Here is a 22,092-nt window from a genome sequence, read left to right on the forward strand (position 1 = left end):
GACCTCGTGCCACCCGAGTCACGGCCTGTTCATTTCATAAGTACAGTGGCAATCAAAGTATTCAGACCCTGTGACTTTTTCCACATTTTGTTACATTACAGCCTTATTCTAAAATGTATAAAATAGTTTTTCCCCCTCATCAATTTACACACAATACCCCATAATGACAAAGTGAAAACAGGTTTTTAGAAAATTTAGCAAATGTATTAAAAATAAAAAACAGAAAAAAACCTAATTTGAGCTCAATTGATCATCTCCTGCCTTGGCTGAGTCTTGGTCTTGGTCTTGGTCTTGGTCTTGGCTGAGTGCTTAAGGTTGTTGTCCTGTTGTAAGGTGAACCGTCACCCCAGTCTGAGGTCCTGAGGGCTCTGGAACACGTTTTCATCAAGGATCTCTCTGTACTTTGCTCCGTTCTTTTCCCCTCCATCCTGACTAGTCTCCCAGTCCCTGCCGCTGAAAAACATCCCCACAGCATGATGCTGCGACCACCATGCTTCACCTTAGGGATAGTGCCACCACCATGCTTCACCGTAGGGATAGTGCCACCACCATGCTTCACCGTAGGGATGGTGCCAGGTTTTCTCCAGACATGACTCTTGGCATTCAGGCCGAAAAGGTGAATCTTGGTTTCATCAGATCAGAGAATTTTGTTTCTGATGGTCTGAGAGTGGCCAGACAGGTGCCTTTTGGCAAACTCCAAGCAGGCTGTCATGTGCCTTTTACTGAGGAGTGGCTTCTTTCCGGCCTCTCTGAACTTACAATGACTAGCCCCAAGTCGTTATATATTAACATTTTTCTTGTGCATTTTGCTATTTGCCTCATGACACCTGCACACTTCGTTGACAACAAACTTTCTTTACCCAACCGGGGGACAGACTATATTTGTTCCCACACTCGGGACTCTGACTCTCGATTGGTTACACAGATTTTTGGCCTCCCATCCTATTCTAGCCACCTCTCGCCAGTTTATATTCATGTTACCTGATGAAATTGCTGTTCGATATGATCTTGTTGCCATCTAATGCACATTCAGATGTCATAAATCAGCACTGCAGAACTCTCCCTGTCCTCTGCCGTGCCCTGATTGTATTACTGCTGATGATATCTGGAAATGTGCATGTACACCCTGGCCCATCTACTGTTGCTAGCCCCAATTCTGACTTGTGCTCTGATATCTGCTTCACTGATTTCTGCTCTCGTAAAAGCCTGGGTTTTCTGCATGTTAACACTAGAAGCTTATTACCTAAAATGGATCAATTGAAAGTGTGGGTTCACAGCTCCAATCCAGATGTGTTGGTCATTACTGAGACGTGGTTAAGAAAGAGTGTTTTGAATACTGATGTTAACCTTTCTGGTTATAACCTTTTTTTGGCAAGACAGATCTTCCAAAGGTGGGGGAGTGGCAATCTTTACCAAGTCTGTCCCAAACAATTTGATTTGCTGGTTTTAAGCATTAAACTTTTAAATAGCTCTTTATTGACTCTTGCTGGGTGTTATCGTCCTCCATCAGCACCGGCCTGTACCCTAAATGCCCTAAGCTCTCTCCTGACCCCTTCCACTAAGTCTGAATTTGTCCTGCTAGGTGACCTAAACTGGGACATGCTTTAACCACCTGACCAAGTCCTAAAGCAATGGGACTCCCATTGCTCAGGTGCATCTTTCTCAGATTATCACCACAAGGTATGACTCCAAACACCCAGAAAAGGCTACTCTCCTCAATGTTATCCTCAAAAATAATCCTGATAGGTATCAGTCTGGTGTTTTCTGTAATGGCCTTAGTGATCACTGTTTTACAGCCTGTGTTCTTAATGGCTGCTAAGTGAAACATCTTGATTTGTCATAGACGCTTGCTAAAAAACTTTCATGAGCAAGCCTTCCTTCATGAACTGGCCTCTGTAAAATGGTATAGAATCAGCTTGATCCCCTCTGTCCAAGACACTTGGACTTTCTTTTTTGATATTTTCAGTGGTATTGTTAACAAACATGCCCCCATAAAGAAAATGAGAATTAAAAACAGGTTCAGCCACTGGTTCAACCGTGATTTTACAGAGTTACTCCACCTCAAGAATTGCATTTGGCAAAATGCTCGGCAAACGTATATACAAGCTGACTGGCTCTCGTTCAGGCAAATGAGAAATAAGTGTACTCAGGCTATCCGGAAGGCCAACGTTAGATAATTTAAGGAGCAGTTCTCTCTCTCTGTGAGTCTAACCCCAAGAAGTTCTGGAAAACGGTTAAAGACCTGGAGAATAAACCCTCCTCCTCACAGCTGCCCATGTCCCTTAATGTTGATGATGTGGTTGTTACTGACAAGAAGCACATGGCTGAGCTCTTTAATTAATCACCACTTCATTAAATAAGGATTCCTATTTGACTCAGCCATGCCTCCTTGCCTGTCCAACATTTCCTCATCTCCCACCCCATCTAATGCGACTATCCCCGATGATTCTCCCTCTTTTCCCCTGCCCCGCTACAAAGGTTCTCCCTGCAGGCAGTCACTGAGTCCGAGGTGCTAAAGGAGCTCCTTAAACTTGACCCCCAAAAACATCTGGGTCAGATGGTTTAGACCCTTTCTTCTTTAAGGTTGCTGCCCCTATAATCACCAAGCCCATCTCTGACCTTTAACCCGTCTCTCCTCTCTGGGGAGGTTCCCATTGCATGGAAGGGAACCACAGTGCGTCCTTTATTTAAAGGGGGAGATAAAGCTGATCCTAACTGCCTATTTCTTTTTTGCCCTGTTTATCAAAAGTGTTGGAAAAACGTGTCAATAATCAACTGACTGGCTTTCTTGATGTCTATAGTATTCTCTCTGGTATGCAATCTGGTTTCCGCTCAGGTTATGGATGTGTCACTGCAACCTTAAAGGTCCTCAATGATGTCACCATTGACCTTGATTCTAAGCAAAGTTGTGTTGCTATTTTTATTGACTTGGCCAAAGCTTTTGATACGGTAGACCATTCTATTCTTGTGGGCCGGCTAAGGAGTATTGCTGTCTCTGAGGGGTCTTTGGCCTGGTTTGCTAACTACCTCTCTCAACGAGTGCAGTGTATAAAGTCAGAAAATCTGCTGTTTCAGTCACTGCCTGTCACCAAGGGAGTACCCCAAGGCTCAATCCTAGGCCCCACGCTCTTCTCAATTTACATCAACAACATAGCTCAGGCAGCAGGAAGCTCACTCATCCATTTATATGCAGATGATACAGTCTTAAACTCAGCTGTCCCCTCCCCCGATTTCATGTTAAATGCTCTACAACAAAGCTTTCTTAGTGTCCAACAAGCTTTCTCTACCCGCAACATTGTTCTGAGCACCTCCAAAACAAAGGTCATGTGGTTTGGTAAGAAGAATGCCCCTCTCCCCACCGACGTGATTACTACCTCTGAGGGTTTAGAGCTTGAGGTAGTCACCTCAGAACATGACTTGGGAGTAAGGCTAAACGGTACACTGTCCCCAAAATCAAAGCTGCAGGCTAAAGTTAAATCTAACAGAATGTGACTGGCAGAACGGGTGTTGTATGTGGAGGATGAGGGCTGCAGTAGATATCTCAGACAGGGGGGGTGAGGCCTAAGAGGGTTTTATAAATAAGCATCAACCAGTGGGTCTTGCGACGGGTATACAGAGATTACCAGTTTACAGAGGAGTACAGAGTGCAGTGATGTGTCCTATAAGGAGCATTGGTGGCAAATCTGATGGCCGAATGGTAAAGAACATCTAGCCGCTCGAGAGCACCCTTACCTGCCGATCTATAAATTATATAATCTAGCATGGGTAGGATGGTCTTGATTTAACTTTACTCTAAAGGTCCCCAAAACACACACATCCCTGGGTCGCTCCTCTTTTCAGTAATCTGCAGCTAGCGACTGGGACGAGCTGCAACAAACACTCAAACTGAACAGTTTTATCTCAATCTCTTCATTCAAAGACTCAATCATGTACACTCTGTGGCTGCTTTGTGTGATGTATTGTTGTCGCTATCTTCTTGACCTTTGTGCTGTTGTCTGTGCCCAAAAATATTTGTACCATGTTTTGTGGTACTACCATGTTGTGTTTCTACCATGTTGTTGTTATGTTGTGCTGCTACCATGTTGTGTTGCTACCATGCTGTGTTGCTACCATGTTGTGTTGCTACCATGCTATGTTGTCATGTGTTGCTGCCATGCTATGTTGTTGTCTTAGGTCTCTCTTTATGTAGTGTTGTGTTGTCTCTCTTGTTGTGATGTGTGTTTTGTCCTATATTTATATAGTTTTTTTTAATGTAATTATTATTATTTTTTATCCCAGGCCCCCGTCCCCGCAGGAGGACTTTTTCCTTTGGTAGGCCGTCGTTGTAAATAATAATTTGTTCTTAACTGACTTAAATAAAGGTTAAATAAAATAAATAAATAAACCCATAAAGGCCTGATTGGTGGAGTGCGGCAGAGATGGTTGTCCTTCTGGAAGAATCTCCCATCACCACAGAGGAACTCTGGAGCTCTGTTAGAGTGACCATCGGGTCCTCGGTCACCTCCTTGACCAAGGCCCTTCTCCTCTGATTGCTCAGTTTAGCCGGGCGGCCAACTCTAGGAAGAATCTTGTTGGTTCCAAGCTTATTCCATTTAAGAATGATGGAGGCCACTGTGTTCTTGGGGACCTTCAATCCTGCAGACATTTTTTGATACCCTTCCCCAGATCTGTGCCTCGACACAATCCTGTCTCAGAGCTCTACTGACAATTTCTTCGACCTCATGGCTTGGTTTTTGCTCTGACATGCACTGTCAACTGTGGGACCTTATATAGACAGGTGTGTGCCTTTCCAAATGATGTCCAATCAATTGAATTTACCACAGGTGGACTCCAATCAAGCTGTAGAAACATCTCAAGGATGATCAATGGATACAGGATGCACCTGAGCTCAATTTCGGGTCTCATAGCAAAGGGTCTGAATACTTATGTAAATAAGGTATTTCTGTTTTAAAATGTTGAAAACATTTGCAAAATTTTCTAAAACCTCTTTCGCTTTGTCATTATGGGGTATTGTGATGTCATTATGGGGTATTGTGATGTCATTATGGGGTATTGTGATGTCATTATGGGGTATTGTGATGTCATTATGGGGTATTGTGATGTCATTATGGGGTATTGTGTGGAGATTGATGAGAAATTATTTTTACAAAATGTGGAAAAAGTCAAGGAGTCTGAATACTTTCCAAATGCACTGTATAGATAGTAGTGTATTTCTTAATTCCATTATTTTCCTTTTAGATGTGTGTGTATTGTTATGTATTGTTAGATATTACTACACTGCTTGGAGCTAGAAACACAAGCATGTCGCTACACCCGCAATAACATCTGCTAAATATGTGTATATGTGATCAATAACATCTGCTAAATATGTGTATATGTGATCAATAACATCTGCTAAATATGTGTATATGTGATCAATAACATCTGCTAAATATGTGTATGTGACCAATAAAATGTGATATAAAGACAAAAATATTTAAAAAAAACAGGTTTCCAAAAATAGAATAATGCTAAAACAATTTACATTTCTTGTGACAGAATTTCAACATAAATGAAAAATAACTGAAGTAGCAAACCAGTCGGCAAGAGACACACAAGCCCACGGACAAACACACAACCCATAACCTTACCTTGAACTTCCCGCTAGTAGAGTAGCTGGTCTTCCACTTGACCGAGTAGTAGCGGACCTCAGTGGTCTTCTGGTTCTTGGTCATGGAGTTGTCTGCCCAACTGACCCTGACAGAGTCTGGGGTCAGGGCCACGGCCTGGACACCTACTGGGGGGATCATGGGGGTGGACGTATCTGGCATGGGAGTAGGATATTTATCAAACAGATGGAACAGATCGTCGTCTGACGGATCAATGGAGTCTGGATGTGGAGTAGTTAGGACATGCAACGTTCCATGCAACAAACAGCCATGAAGCAGCGAATGAAGAGATAGTGAAGGGTGAGTGAAGAGATAGTGAAGAGATAGTGAAGGGTGAGTGAAGAGATAGTGAATGGTGAGTGAAGGGTGAGTGAAGGGTGAGTGAAGAGATAGTGAAGGGTGAGTGAAGAGATAGTGAAGGGTGAGTGAAGGGTGAGTGAAGAGGGAGTGAAGAGATAGTGAAGGGTGAGTGAAGAGATAGTGAAGGGTGAGTGAAGGGTGAGTGAAGGGTGAGTGAAGGGTGAGTGAAGAGATAGTGAAGAGATAGTGAAGGGTTAGTGAAGGGTGAGTGAAGAGATAGTGAAGGGTGAGTGAAGAGATAGTGAAGGGTTAGTGAAGGGTGAGTGAAGAGATAGTGAAGGGTGAGTGAAGAGATAGTGAAGGGTTAGTGAAGGGTGAGTGAAGAGATAGTGAAGGGTGAGTGAAGAGATAGTGAAGGGTGAGTGAAGGGTGAGTGAAGAGATAGTGAAGGGTGAGTGAAGGGTGAGTGAAGAGGGAGTGAAGAGGGAGTGAAGGGTTAGTGAAGGGTGAGTGAATTGTGAGTGTAGAGATAGTGAAGAGTTAGTGAAGAGGGAGTGAAGGGTCAGTGTAGAGATAGTGAAGAGATAGTGTAGAGATAGTGAAGGGTGAGTGAAGAGATAGTGAAGAGATAGTGAAGAGATAGTGAAGGGTGAGTGAAGAGATAGTGAAGAGATAGTGAAGGGTTAGTGAAGAGGGAGTGACGGGTTAGTGAGGATAAACCATGCAACCAAGAAAAGTGAGGGAGTGAGGAGTGGAAAGACAAGAGAAAGATGGAGGTGACAAACAGAGAAAGAGAAGATAAGACAAACAGAGAAAGAGAAGATAAGACAAACAGAAAGGAGACAGACTGCAGCAGAGCTACATTACCGCTAATAAGGGTGCTACTAGCCCAACGACCAGTGAACTACTTTACTAGCTTAAAATAACTGCACAGTGTTTCCAGATTTCTAGGAAATATGACCTATAATTACTTACAATATGTGTGAAATAATGATCCTGAGAATTTAATATGTTAAAAAGCAGCTTTTCTGTGTTGGAGTGGTGTAAGCGTACCCCGACAACAGAATGGTGTGGGCGTATACAAGTCATAAAAAATATTCATGCAAGTAGACCGCTGATTGGCCAACTTATCCTCCTCTAGACCGCTGATTGGCCAGCTCATCCTCCTCAGGGAGACAACATCATGTTCTATGAGGAAATAGTAAGCTGTTTTTTGAAACGGTCTGTTTGAAATACAAAATTGAGGTGGGAGATTTTGAAGTGTTTTTTCTCTCCAATGGATGCTTTGGTCACAGGTGTGAGTATAGAACAAGTCAACAACATTATTTGCATATGAGTTAACAGAATATTATATTTTAAAAGTGTGATTATCACTGGACAGTTATTTTAACAAGTTAACTAGCATTAACTAGCAGTAATAACTACAGCCACACCTAAGATCAGAGAAAACAGATGGTTAGTGACAACGTCTATGGCTGAGCAGCTATTAGAAGACAGTAACTACAGAGCTGTAGCAAATATAACACAGTAAATGTTGGACCACTTTAACCTAAAGACAACAGGTATTATACATAAACACATTCAGTAAAGTGCTATTAATGTCTACCAAGGAAAGAGACGGGTAGACGTAAAAACACATTAAGCATCAAGTTAAAACCTCATTCTGACACCTGAATTAATGTCTGCATCGTGTTGTCAACAACAAATACGTTTTTCCCACCAATCAAGGCGAGATGAACGAGGCTCTGGGGTAATGGACCCGATACCTGACCGCATCATTGGTTAAAGTCAGAGCCCAGTATTAGAATACTGATGAACAAACCAAAGACTAAACAAGAGGTCTCAGTCATACATCTGGTGGGTGCCTGCAGTATGTGTATCTCTCTCTCCACCTCTCTCTCTCTCTCTCTCTCTCTCTCTCTCTCTCTCTCTCTCTCTCTCTCTCTCTCTCTCTCTCTCTCTCTCTCTCTCTCTCTCTCTCTCTCTCTCTCTCTCTCTCTCTCTCTCTCTCTCTCTCTCTCTCTCTCTCTCTCTCTCTCTCTCTCTCTCTCTCTCTCTCTCTCTCTCTCTCTCTCTCTCTCTCTCTCTCTCTCTCTCTCTCTCTCTCTCTCTCTCTCTCTCTCTCTCTCTCTCTCTCTCTCTCCATCTTTCTCTCTCTACCTCTCTCTCTCTACCTCTCCCTCTCTCTCTCTCTCTACCTCTCTCTCTCTACCTCTCTCTCTCTACCTCTCCCTCTCTCTCTCTCCACCTCTCCCTCTCTCTCTCTCTCTTTCCACCTCTCTCTCTCTCTCCACCTCTCGCTCTCTCTCTCTCTCCCTTTCTCTCTCTCCACCTCTCTCTCTCTCTCTCTCTCTCTCTCTCTCTCTCTCTCTCCTGTCTCCAGCAGGGCCTGAGAGAGACAGAAGATTAAATGGCCAACAGAGGAATGGGAACATTTCCTTTTCGCTGCGGTGTTTATTGGTGAGCCTTTAAAGCAGATCGTAAAGATGTGAGCCTGAATTAAATGCTGAATATCTCCCAACAATGCAGGCAGCCAATCAGACAGGCAGATAGGTGCTGGGCTGGCTTTCTATCAAGTTATATTTTCTGAGAAAGATTGGTGACTACGGGATTGGAATGCAATAGTAGTGAATTGAAATCTCTCAGGTATCAGTCAGTGTGTTAGCTACTTTATGGTGTGTGTGTGTGAGTGTGAGTGTGAGTGTAAGTGAGAGAGAGAGAGAGAGAGAGAGAGGGAGAGGGAGAGGGAGAGGGAGAGGGAGAGGGAGAGGGAGAGGGAGAGAGAGACGAGAGAGAGAGAGAGAGAGAGAGAGAGACAGACAGAGAGAGAGAGAGAGTGTGAGTGCATCTTTCTCTCAGGCATCAATCAGTATGGGAATACTGCTACTCCTTGTGACCTTGCAGGGACAGTCAAGTAGCATACTAGGGGTAGTCTGTTGGGATCTGTAGTTCTATTCTGACAGGAGGCAATCTGCAGTTCTATTCTGACAGGATGGGATCGGTAGTTCTATTCTGACAGGATGGGATCTGTAGTTCTATTCTGACAGGTTGGGATCTGTAGTTCTATTCTGACAGGATGGGATCTGTGGTTCTATTCTGACAGGATGGGACCTGTAGTTCTATTCTGACAGGATGTGACCTGTAGTTCTATTCTGACAGGATGGGATCTGTAGTTCTATTCTGACAGCATGGGACCTGTAGTTCTATTCTGACAGGATGGGACCTGTAGTTCTATTCTAACAGGATGGGATCTGTGGTTCTATTCTGACAGGATGGGATCTGTAGTTCTATTCTGACAGGATGGGATCTGTAGTTCTATTCTGACAGGATGGGATCTGTAGTTCTATTCTGACAGGATGGGATCTGTAGTTCTATTCAGGAACTAAGGCAAACATATGCTCTCTTCTTTCATATCATTTTATAACTATAAACATATGATAATGGATGAATAAATCCAGTTTGAATACAAACACATAGTTACAATATTTGATCAGCCCTGTGGTCCATCGCCGTAGATTCATAATAAACAGTGCGGTTTGACGTGGATGTGAAGGAATAACCCACTGCTTAAAGCGGCCTGTATCTAGATGTGGCATTATAAGCAGTATTTTGATGTATCTGAATAAAGCCCTAGCTGTGTAAAGGCCTGGATCTGTGTGAAAATCAAGAGAGTGTTGAGAGTTGAGTCGTGGGTTCCAGGCAGAGAGATGCTCTGATTTCATCTGGAGCAGCTCAAAGCTGTGATTAGACAGCCCTCTCACAGGAATAGTCTGTGTGTGTGTGTGTGTGTGTGTGTGTGTGTGTGTGTGTGTGTGTGTGTGTGTGTGTGTGTGTGTGTGTGTGTGTGTGTGTGTGTGTGTGCGTGTTGTGTGTGTACACAACCACTTCCACAGTTATAGCTACTGGCCTGTCTTCTTGCCATCAGTCCTTTATGGAAATCCTCTGAATTATTTTACGTGATGCTTCAGAGGATTACAAAAGATGTTCAGAACAGACGAGCCAGGTAGTTATGGAGAGGGTAGCTTGTTCTGTGATCCGCTAGTGATGTCTAATACTCACTGAGAGTCATTTAACCTTTAATGTGTTTTCATGGGATAGCTAGCTAGCTTAGCATCATATGTTTTCATGGACTAGCTAGCTAGCTTAGCACCATATGTTTTTATGGGTTAGCTAACTAGCTTAGTACCATATATTTTCATGGGTTATTGTATGTTATTTTATGAGTTAACTCGTTATTGTTATTTTATTGTGTTACTATTTACCTTTTTTGGCGCTCATTTCCTTACTTTTGAACTCTGCCATCTTGGAAAAGTGCTCAAAGTTACCTGTCGTATTCTGCTTATGTGACAAATAAAATAATATTTTATTTGGTTTAGCTAGCTGGCTTAGCACCATATGATTTCATGGGTTAGCTAGCTAGCTGGCTTAGCACCATATGATTTCATGGGTTAGCTCGCTAGCTGGCTTAGCACCATATGATTTCATGGGTTAGCTAGCTAGCTGGCTTAGCACCATATGATTTCATGGGTTAGCTCGCTAGCTGGCTAAGCACCATATGATTTTATGGGTTAGCTAGCTAGCTGGCTAAGCACAATATGATTTCATGGGTTAGCTCGCTAGCATAGAACCATTACATACCTGTTATAGACCTGGTCACAGCACTCTCATACAGAGGGACACCCTCTCCTGCATTGTTGAACGCCTTCAGGGAGATGACATAGTGGGAACTGGGCTCTGTGGGAGACCAGGAACACTGTTAATAACAATCAATCAATCAATCAATCAAGGCTTTCAGAGAGATAACAGTGGGAACTGGGTTTTTATGGAGATAAAAAAACCTAAGAATACGGTTAACATCAATCAATACCGTTAAAGACCATTAGCTCTTTTCTGCAGTCAAATGACCTGGTCGGTTAGAATGTTACTCATATTTGTCATAATTTCATAATTAATGCACATTAATAAAAAACAAACATTGAAAATCTGGTGTTTCTATGTCAAACGGTTTTGTTAAATTTCAGTCTCCTGCGATGTATATGAAGTGTAATATTGGGATGCAACCTCAAAATGTAATACATTTCAACTTTTTTAAAGCCCATAACCATGTGTGTGAGGTGTACAGTGGAAAGTACTCAGACCCATTGACTTTTTCAATATTTTGTTACATTACAGCCTTATTCTAAAATGGATTCAATCAATTTTTTCCCCTCATCAATCTTCACACAATACCCCATAATGACGAAGGAAAAACAGGTTTAGATATTTTTGCCAATGGATTAAATATAAAAAACTGAAATATTACATTTAGTATTCAGAACCTTTACTCAATACTTTGTTGAAGCACCTTTGGCAGTGATTACAGCCTTGTGTCTTCTTTGGTATGATGCTACAAGCTTGGCACACCTGTATTTCGGGAGGTTATCCCATTCTTCTCTGCAGATCCTCTCAAGCTCTGTCAGGTTGGATGGGGAATGTCGTTGAACAGCTATTTTCAGGTCTATCCAGAGATGTTCGATTGGGTTTAAATCCGGGCTCTGGCTGGTTACTCAAGGACATTCAGAGACTTGTTCCGAAGCCACTTATGCATTGTCGTGGCTGTGTGCTTAGGGTCGTTGTCCTGTTGAAAGGTGAACCTTCGCCCCAGTCTGAGGTCCTGAGCGCTCTGGAACAAGTTTTCATCAAGGATCTCTTTGTACTTTGCTCCGTTCATCTTTCTCTCGATCCTGACAAATCTCCCAGTCCCTGCCGCTGAAAAACATCCCCACAGCATGATGCTGCCACCACCATGCTTCACCGTAGTGATGGTGCCAGGTTTCCTCCAGACCTGACGCTTGGCATTCAGGCAAAAGTGTTCAATCTTGGTTTCATCAGACCAGGTCTGATGGGCTGAGAGTCCTTTAGGTGCCTTTTGGCAAACTCCAAGTGGGCTGTCATGTGCCTTTTACTGAGGAGTGGCTTCTATCTGTCCACTCTACCATAAAGACCTGATTGGTGGAGTGCTGCAGAGATGGTTGTCCTTCTGGAATGTTCTCCCATCTCCACAGAGGAACTCTGGAGCTCTGTCAGAGTGACCATCGGGTTCATGGTCACCTCCCTGACCAAGGCCCTTCTCCCCGATTGCTCAGTTTGGCCGGGATGCCAGCTCTAGGAAGAGTTTGTGGTTCCAAACTTCTTCCATTAAAAATTAAAAACTTCTAAGGGATAGGGTCTAGTTTCCTGAATTTCCGCTTAACTGACGTGCCCATGGTACACTGCCTGTTACTCAGGCCCATAAGCCAGGATATGCATATAATTAGTAGCATTGGATAGAAAACACTTTGAGTTTTTTTAAACTGTTAAAATAATGTCTGAGACTATAACATAATTGATATGGCAGACAAAAATCTGAGGAAAAACCAACCGGAAATATATATTTTTTGAGGTTCCAGGCTCTTATAATGGGAACCTATGTAATTCCGTCTCCCAGATTGCAATTCCTATGGCTTCCACTAGATGTCAAGAGTCTTTATTCAAGGTTTCAGACTTTTGTCTTGGAAAACAAGCAAGAATTTGGAGTTTTGTTTAGGAGAGCACCGGAACAATATCAGTCTTTCGGGCGCGCGAGGGAGGGCGCGCGCTTACTAACTTTGCTTTCCTATTGAACATACTACTTTCTGTATGAAATATTATAGTTTATTTTCATTTTAGAGTACCTGAGGATTAAATAGAAACATCGTTTGACTTGTTTGGACGGAGTTTAGCGGTAGCTTTTTGGACTCCTTTGTCTGCATGTTGAACGAGTGGATTACTGAAATCGATGGCGCCAACTAAACAGACTTTTTGGGATATAAAGAAGGATTTTATCTAACAAAACGACCATTCATGGTGTAGCTGGGACCCTTGGGATTGCAAACAGAGGAAGATCTTCAAAAGTAAGTGATTTATTTAATCGCTATTTGTGATTTAATGAAGCCTGTGCTGGTTGAAAAATATGTTGATGTGTCCTCAGACAATCGCATGGTATGCTTTCGCCTATTGTAAATTGGACAACGCAGTTATATTATCAAGAATTTAAGCTTTTAAATGATATAAGATACTTGTATGTTCATGAATGTTTAATATTATGATTTTTTATTTTAATTGCGCACCCTCCAATTTCATCAAATGTTGTCGGCTGGTGTCCCACCAGGAGGCCACTGTGTTATTGGCGACCTTCAATGCTGCAGAAATGTTTTGGTACCCTTCCCCAGATCTGTGCCTCGACACAATCCTGTCTCGGAGCTCTACGGAAATTTCCTTCGACCTCATGGCTTGGTTTTTGCTCTGGCATGCACTGTCAACTGTGGGACTTTATAAAGACATGTGTGTGCCTTTCCAAATCATGTCCAATCAATTGAACTCCATTAAAGTTGTAGAAAAATCTCAAGGATGATCAATGGAAACAGGATGTACCAGAGCTCAATTTTGGGTCTCATAGCAACGGGTCTGAATCCTTATGTAAATAAGTTGTTTTTATTTTTAAGTACATTTGCATAAATGTAAAAAAAAAACTGTGTTAGCTTGGTCATTGTGGGGTATTTTGTGTAGATTGATGAGGATAAAAAAAATAAAAATCTATTTTAGATTAAATCTGTAACGTAACAAAATGTGAAAAAAGTCAAGGGGTTTGAATACTTTCCGAATGCTGTATGTATATGTAACGGTGAAATGGCTAGCTAGTTAGCGGGTACGCGCCAGTAGCGTTTCAATCAGTTACGTCACTTGCTCTGAAACCTAGATGTAGTGTTGCCCCTTGCTCTGCAAGGGCCGTGGCTTTTGTGGAGCGATGGGTAACGACGCTTCGTGGGTGACTGTTGTCGATGTGTGCAGAGGGTCCCTGGTTCGCGCCTGTGTTGTGGCGAGGGGACGGTTTAAAGTTATACTGTTACATATACTTTTGTTTCAAAGTAGATTTGTTTAAGACTACCAAGAACCACTGTGTGACCCTGATTTAGCAGGTCAAATGGGGACATACAGTACAGAACATAGCCTGGAGAATACAATAATATAATCCATGGCTTAATTCTTTATTTACATTGATACAGACCACTAAACAGACCTGAATCAGACTGTGATGAGAAGTAGAGAGATGATCACACTGTTACTACACACATGGGAGCTTTCAGTGAACAGTTTCTGAAAATAGAGCCGTGACAGTCACAAGGCCTGGAGAGAACACAGCGTTACGTTCCTCACTGACATGGTCTCTACTTCAAGTCCCCCAACAGAGCCATGCTTCTCCTGGAATAAGTCCGTTAGACAGAACAAAACAAACCAGCACGCAGTGGGTCGTCTCTCTCACAACGCAGCTAGACAGCAACTAACTCAAGTTGCTCTAGTTTCTAATCCGCTCACATCAAAAAAACTGAGATTGCAAAGACTCACCCTTCCTGCATTAATTTTATGACATAGACATTTAAAGTAAAAAGACTTTTCACTATATAATATTTTGGATGATCTTAGCTCTACCCTTTGTAACAACAGGTCCTTTACAAAACAAAAACATTTCCCAATACAAAGAGTTATCCTGGACCCACCATCCATATAACACTGCTGTTTTCTAATCATTATTGTTTATATTCTACAGTAGGGAGGTTTATGGTCATACTCCTGTGTTCTTGAGGGGGTTCTCTAGTTTGTTATGGTAGCTCCCATTCTCCAACACAACCCTGTTACTCTGAGTCCTGTCAATAAGGAATGTTGCACCAGAGAGCATGGATCTACAGCTAGGAAGAGAGAGAGAGAGAGAGAGAGAGAGAGAGAGAGAGAGAGAGAGAGAGAGAGAGAGAGAGAGAGAGAGAGAGAGAGAGAGAGAGAGAGAGAGAGAGAGAGAGAGAGAGAGAGAGAGAGAGTATAGATACAGGGAAAGGAACCTGTAAAAGCACGGAGAGTAATTGATTGGTATATTGACCGACCAACAGACAGACCCATCGGTCCATCTTCCATCCAGAGGGTTCTCCTGTCTTTCACGGTCCAAATTGAATCTCCATGGGAACATCAGACACGAAGTACCTCCTTCTTGATTTAAGGTTATTTTTTTTTTAACCACATGACGTTCAATATTGAAACCATGGCAACCGACTAGGCGGTTGTTTTGGTGGGACACCATTTTAAATATTGATGGTGCAGCGGCCCATTTGTCAGAGCTGGTTAGTTGTAAAAGATAGATCGTTAAAATGAGAGCAGTAGTATGTTTGAGAGATAATTACCAACAAAGTTTACTGAGTTAGAAAAAAAACAGAATTGTGTTGTTTCTTGTTCAGTTTCATTTGTATGAACGCATCTTCTTCTCTGAAGAACGTTTGACTGTTCTAGCTGGTGCTGCGTATACCTGTGTGCTGTGTGTGTTTAGCGAGACAGGAAACCAACACGTCAATTAACACCACATGCTCTGATGTTTCCTCCCAGATATGACAAACACATGTGTAGATGATAACACGATAAATAATATATCGTAGGTACAGTAGGCTCTCTGTGTCGTGTGATCCGACTAGGCTGTTGATGTCTATTGATTATTGATTATTGATTATGGAACTGGAATCGAATTGTAGAAGGGTGCTTCAGCTGCATAATCAAATCATTTATTATCGTCTCCTTCCTTATGCAAATTGGTCGTGCTTTTTTTTTTTGTAAATCAAAATTTACACAAAGCGATTAATTATTACGCTTCTGTTAAATAATGAATTCTAATTAAATTAGAATTAATTAGTTATCAGAATACAAGGAATTTGGTTGGACAGGACTAAAATAACTTGTCTTTGGAATCAATAAAATGATTTCACATTCATGACCAGTATTGAAAAATAATCAAACAAACAGTGTTTCTCAAACAGTGAGAATTCCTTTGACATAGCTCTATGACCACTTGTATTAGAAAACCCTTTTACTTCCCAGACTAGTAAATTATGATTATTGTATTTGTGTCCTGCTGTTCCAATCAGAAGCCTCCTCTGGTCCACTACCACTGACTCTGAGAAGGTCAACACTGACTTGAAGACTTACAGTCGTGTCATCAACGGTAGTCTCACGGAGTTCCGATTTGTGTAATCTTTTTCATGCCAGACATTACAGCTACAGTATAAATGTCATATGTCAAGACAACCTGTCTCCAACAGCTGTTTGGCTAAATCTTAAACTCTGGATATGGGCTAGTCATAAAGAATCATCATGTCCTGTCATAGGACCATAGAGAGGTCAGATAACTCTCTAAGGAGTGGTGAATAAATCCTAACTGATCCGTGATGACATTCTCGTCTCAGCTAGTCTCCCAGAAGTTTTACGCACATCCGTGTACTCCATTGTACACGTGTAATAACGTGTATGGATTACCCTTCCAGAGCATGTGCAGTAGTCAAAATCTATTCAGACTACTCAGACATCCATTACTTCTCAGACAGACCCTGGGTTGTTGACACATTTACCCAGAGCCGTTGTGTGCTGTACTGTATTGTGATGCTCAGGTAGCCTAGTGGTTAGAGCCAACCCGAAAGGTCGCCAGTTGGAATCCTCGAGCCGACGAAGTGAAAAATATGTTGAGGAACTTAACCCTAGGCATTTCACCGTAGTTGCAACAGTGTTGTCGTAGATAATGTCAGACCCTGGACGTGACCCCAATCCCCGAGGGGAGACACCTACTGTAAGCCATAACAAGTATGTTGAATCTGTTATTCTATAAGCACAGGAGAAGAGAGGCAAGCAGTTGTTCTGATTAGGGTTGTAAAGGGCAAGTTTAGAGGTAAACTACCAGCATTTTATTTTTTATTTTTTTACTTTCAAGGATTTTGTGTAATTTATCACAAGACATCTAGTGGCACTTTTGGGTACTTCAGGTGTCTGTAATTATCTACCATCAAAGATGGTATTAAAATAAAAAATACAAGGACAAAGCTGTAAAACATTATTCTAAATATGAAACATTAACTAACTGGATAACATTGGTGTTTAATATGATGAAATATCCTTTATTTTTATTTTTTTAAACATTATTTTAGTTATTTTACTATTGTCTATATGTCTTTGTTGTCAATGTTTTGATGCCAAACTGGTTGTGAAAAAAGTTAATAGTTGGAAGACTTGCAGAAAATGATGCAATAGTTGATTAGATGCTATTGTTGTTAATGAGATTATTTCCTCTTGAACCATGTGGTCATTCCACTACAAACTACTGGACAAAATGGCTTTGTCATTATGGGGTATAGTGTGTAAATTGATTAGGATTGTATTAATCCACTTTAGAATAAGGCTGTAAAGTATCAAAATGTGGAAAAAGTCAATGGGTCTGAATACTTTCCGAATACACCGTAAATGGGGGCGTCCTCAGCCCCCCGTTTCCTGTAGTCCACGATCAGCTCCTTTGTCTTGCTGACCCTGAGGGAGAGGCTGATAGGCTGTCTCATCGTCGCCGGTTGTTAAGCCTACCACAGTTGTGTTGTCGGCAAAAACAATGATGGTGCGTCCAGTACAGCAGGGGACTAAGCACGCACCCCTGAGGGGCCCCACTGTTGAGGGTCAGTATGGTGGATGTGTTGTCAGGAAGTCCAGCATCCAGTGGTAGTAACCAGATAGATACAATGTTAAGTCTGGTTCAACAAAAGTGTAGAAGAGAACTCACCCAGGTTTTCTATGGCGTAGTATCTCTGCTTGCTGTCCACCCTGACCGTCTCAGCGTAGGGACTTCCTACTCCGTAGCCAATGATGTAACCCCGTACTAGGATGTTGGGGTTTAGGGGAGGAGTCCAGCTCATGATGATGCTGTTGGGCAGTGGTCGGACGTGGAGGGAACTCGGCTGGTTAGGGACTTGGCTCTCTGAAAAGACAATAAGAAAATAAGAAAAATGACAACATGACTTTATTGTCCAATGATCTGCTTTATCTCAACACCTCCAAGACACACACAGACAGACAGACAGACAGACAGACAGACACACACTCTAAGAAAAAAAGGCAATATCTAGAACCTAGAAGGTTCCAGGTAGAACAATTTTTGGTTCCAGGTAGAACCCTTTTGGTTCCAGGTAGAACCCTTTTGATCCCAGGTAGAACCCTTTTGGTTCCAGGTAGAACCCTTTTGATCCCAGGTTAGAACCCTTTTGGTTCCAGGTAGAACCCTTTTGGTTCCAGGCCTCTCTTCCCTGCTGTTTAGCAGTTTTATTGACAGGGGGACAAAATAATGTTTATATCTGTTCAGCCTGCATCTAGGCAGCCTATAACACATCCCCGATGGTATCAGCTGGGACTCTGGATTCAAGTGTCATGCCTATAATCTTCCCTGCTGTCTTGGTCAGTCTCAAGATTTGGGCTTTGATCAAATCAAATTAAAGGTTATTTGTCACGTGCGGCGAATACAACAGGTGTAGGTAGACCTTACAGTGAAATGCTTACTTACAGGCTCTAACGAATAAAAAAAATCTGCTTACCTATCCATCTACCAACTCTGAACATAATGACTGGCAGCCTGCTAACACAGAACACAATGACTGGCAGCCTGGCAGCCTGCTAACTCTGAACATAATGACTGGTAGCCTGGCAGCCTGCTAACACAGAACACAATGACTGGCAGCCTGCTAACTCTGAACATTATGACTAGCAGCCTGCTAACTCTGAACATAATGACTGGCAGCCTGCTAACTCTGAACATAATGACTAGCAGCCTGCTAACTCTGAACATAATGACTGGTAGCCTGGCAGCCTGCTAACACAGAACACAATGACTGGCAGCCTGCTAACTCTGAACATTATGACTAGCAGCCTGCTAACTCTGAACATAATGACTGGTAGCCTGGCAGCCTGCTAACACAGAACACAATGACTGGCAGCCTGCTAACTCTGAACATTATGACTAGCAGCCTGCTAACTCTGAACATAATGACTGGTAGCCTGGCAGCCTGCTAACACAGAACACAATGACTGGCAGCCTGCTAACTCTGAACATTATGACTAGCAGCCTGCTAACTCTGAACATAATGACTGGCAGCCTGCTAACTCAGAACATAATGACTGGCAGCCTGCTAACTCTGAACATAATGACTGGCAGCCTAGTAACTCTGAACATAATGACTGGCAGCCTAGTAACTCTGAACATAATGACTGGCAGCCTGCTAACTCTGAACATAATGACTGGCAGCCTGCTAACACAGAACATAATGACTGGCAGCCTGCTAACTCTGAACATAATGACTGGCAGCCTACTAACACAGAACATAATGACTGGCAGCCTGCTAACTCTGAACATCATGACTGGCAGCCTGCTAACTCTGAACATAATGACTGGTAGCCTGGCAGCCTGCTAACACAGAACATAATGACTGGCAGCCTGCTAACACAGAACATAATGACTGGCAGCCTGCTAACTGTAAACATAATGACTGGCAGCCTGCTAACTCTGAACATAATGACTGGCAGCCTGCTAACACAGAACATAATGACTGGCAGCCTGCTAACACAGAACATAATGACTGGCAGCCTGCTAACTCTGAACATCATGACTGGCAGCCTGCTAACACAGAACATAATGACTGGCAGCCTGCTAACTCTGAACATAATGACTGGCAGCCTGCTAACACAGAACATAATGACTGGCAGCCTGCTAACTCTGAACATAATGACTGGCAGCCTGCTAACACAGAACATAATGACTGGCAGACTGGAAATCCATCAGCACCGCCTCAGGAACTACAGAACTGGAAGTTAACCCAGCACGGCCTCAGGAACTACAGAACTGGAAGTTAACCCAGCACGGCCTCAGGAACTACAGAACTGGAAGTCAACCGAGCACGGCCTCAGGAACTACAGAACTGGAAGTCAACCCAGCACGGCCTCAGGAACTACAGAACTGGAAGTCAACCGAGCACGGCCTCAGGAACTACAGAACTGGAAGTCAACCCAGCACGGCCTCAGGAACTACAGAACTGGAAGTCAACCGAGCACGGCCTCAGGAACTACAGAACTGGAAGTCAACCCAGCACGGCCTCAGGAACTACAGAACTGGAAGTCAACCCAGCACGGCCTCAGGAACTACAGAACTGGAAGTCATTCTTACAGTGAACGCTGTCTCTCATGCATATTCTCTCTCCATCTCTCTCTCAATCTTGTTCACTCTCTCTCTCTCCCCACCCCTCTCTCTCTCTCCCCACCCCTCTCTCTCTCTCCCCACCCCTCTCGCTCCCTCTCTCTCACCACTCCTCTCTCTATTTATCTCTCTCTCCCCACCCCTCTCTCTCTCTCCCCACCCCTCTCGCTCCCTCTCTCTCACCACTCCTCTCTCTATTTATCTCTCTCTCCCCACCCCTCTCTCTTTGTTTCTCTCTCTCTCTCTCTCTCGCCCCCCCCCCCCCTCAGGGAATAGAGAGGAAGAGGAAGAGGAGGAGGAGGAGGAGGAGGAGGATCTGCATCCCAAATGGCACCCTATTCCCTATATGGTGCACTACTTTTGACCAGGGCCCATAGGTTGTCATTTGGAACGCAGACGAGAAGAGACAGACTGAAGTGTAAATAAAGTGTTTTTGTGTCTTACCGTCAAGGTCATTCTCTGGCGTCTCGGCGGTGAACCACTCGCTGGCTGGGCCCGTGCCGTTAGCTGTCATGGCAGCTACCTGGAAACTGTACTGACTGCCTTTCTCCAGGCCTGAGAAGAGAGAGAGGGGAAACATGAGAGAGATGTTAAACACACACACACACACAGCGGTGCAGCGTCTGGGTGGTTGAGTGGTAACATCCATCACAGCACACACAAACAAGAGCCTGAATAGTTGTGAGGTTCAACCCCTCCTTTAACAGGCTTTTCTTTTTTTTTAGTCTCACCACCACAGGTACATCGTCAGGTCAATTGCTTGGCGTTGTCCCTTTATGTCTTTTCATTTGAACCTAACATCTCTAGGCCTCCCGTGTGGCACAGCGGTCTAAGGCACTGCATTGCGTCACTACAGACCTTGGTTCATTCCCAAGCTGTGTCACAACCGCCCGTGATCGGGAGCCTTATAGGGCGGAGCACAATTGGCCCAGCGTCGTCCGGGTTATTGCTTGGCCGTCATTGTAAATAAGAATTTGTTCTTAACTGACTTGCCTAGTTAAATTAAAGGTTTACATTTTTAATTCAGCTATCTGTGTAACGAGCATTACCGAAGGTGGCTCCTTTTCCTGTTCGGGTGGCGCTCGGCGGTCGTCGTCGCCGGTCTACTAGCTGCCACCGATCCCTTTTTCCCTTTTCGTTTGGTTTTGACTAATTGATTTCACCTGTTCATTGTTTGGTTGTTAGGGTGTGTTATTTAAGTTCGTTTAGCCCGTTTCTGTTTGTGCGGGTTTGTCATTCTGTTTTGTATGAGGTGTTTCGTGTTTTGATGGGGTTTTTCCACTGTCCGGATTATTGCCAGTGTGTACTGTAGTGAAGTGGATTTTACGTCATATGTTTTGACGTTACCAGTTGTATTTTCTGGTTGGACATTAAAGTGTGTTTTTTTCCCCGTATCCTTTGCTCTCTGCGCCTGACTCCTTACCCATTTTCCTCATCGTTCGTAACAATCTGGTAGCTATAGCATTCAGTCAGTTATATCATTCAATCTCCCATAAGCCACCAAAACATCTCTGTGCTCATTGTTAGTGGCAGCATGTCTTTCAAAAGCTGAATATTCTTTACTGAATTACAGACGGATTCAGAGGTGAGTTTGGGACGTCATCCCTATTCTCTTCAGATGATTATAAAATCCCCTCTATCTTCTACTTGGAGACAAAACAGGTCTTATTATTGCCGACAGACAGACAGACAGACAGCCAGCCCTGACAAGCCCAGGAGGAGAGTGTTATGGTTTGCATCCTAAATGGAACCCCTATTCGTTATTATAGTGCACTAATTGTGACCTGAGCCCTGGTCTAAAGTAGTGAACTAGATCAGGAATCAGCTGACATTTGGGACACAGACCCAAGGATTAGAACAGCACACAAGCTGGCCTGTGTGAAATGACTTTCCTCGAGGACCGGAGACCCATCTGAGATATTCATCATCAAACTAATGAAAAGGAATATCATTTTCATCCAAACTCAGCATTCAATTTAAAATAATACACTATGCCTGTAAAATAAACAGCGAGCTGTCTCTGTTGTGGTGAACCCCCCCCCCCCCCCTTTAACACCG

At 43.2% G+C, this 22,092-nt stretch overlaps 1 protein-coding gene across 1 annotated transcript in view; it reads right to left on the reverse strand.

The window, feature by feature from the left end:
• LOC139539417 (netrin receptor DCC-like) overlaps positions 1-22,092 on the reverse strand; it is a 622,169-nt gene that overhangs the window by 132,868 nt on the left and 467,209 nt on the right. Inside the window, exons 14-17 of the mRNA XM_071342360.1 lie at positions 20,479-20,589; positions 17,578-17,772; positions 10,587-10,682; positions 5,631-5,869 (exon numbers count right to left, since the gene is read on the reverse strand). Coding sequence (XP_071198461.1) covers positions 5,631-5,869; positions 10,587-10,682; positions 17,578-17,772; positions 20,479-20,589 — 641 coding nt within the window. The remainder of the gene's footprint in view (positions 1-5,630; positions 5,870-10,586; positions 10,683-17,577; positions 17,773-20,478; positions 20,590-22,092) is intronic.

The sequence above is a fragment of the Salvelinus alpinus genome, chromosome 1 (assembly GCF_045679555.1).
Source record: "Salvelinus alpinus chromosome 1, SLU_Salpinus.1, whole genome shotgun sequence".
Taxonomy (NCBI): domain Eukaryota; kingdom Metazoa; phylum Chordata; class Actinopteri; order Salmoniformes; family Salmonidae; genus Salvelinus; species Salvelinus alpinus.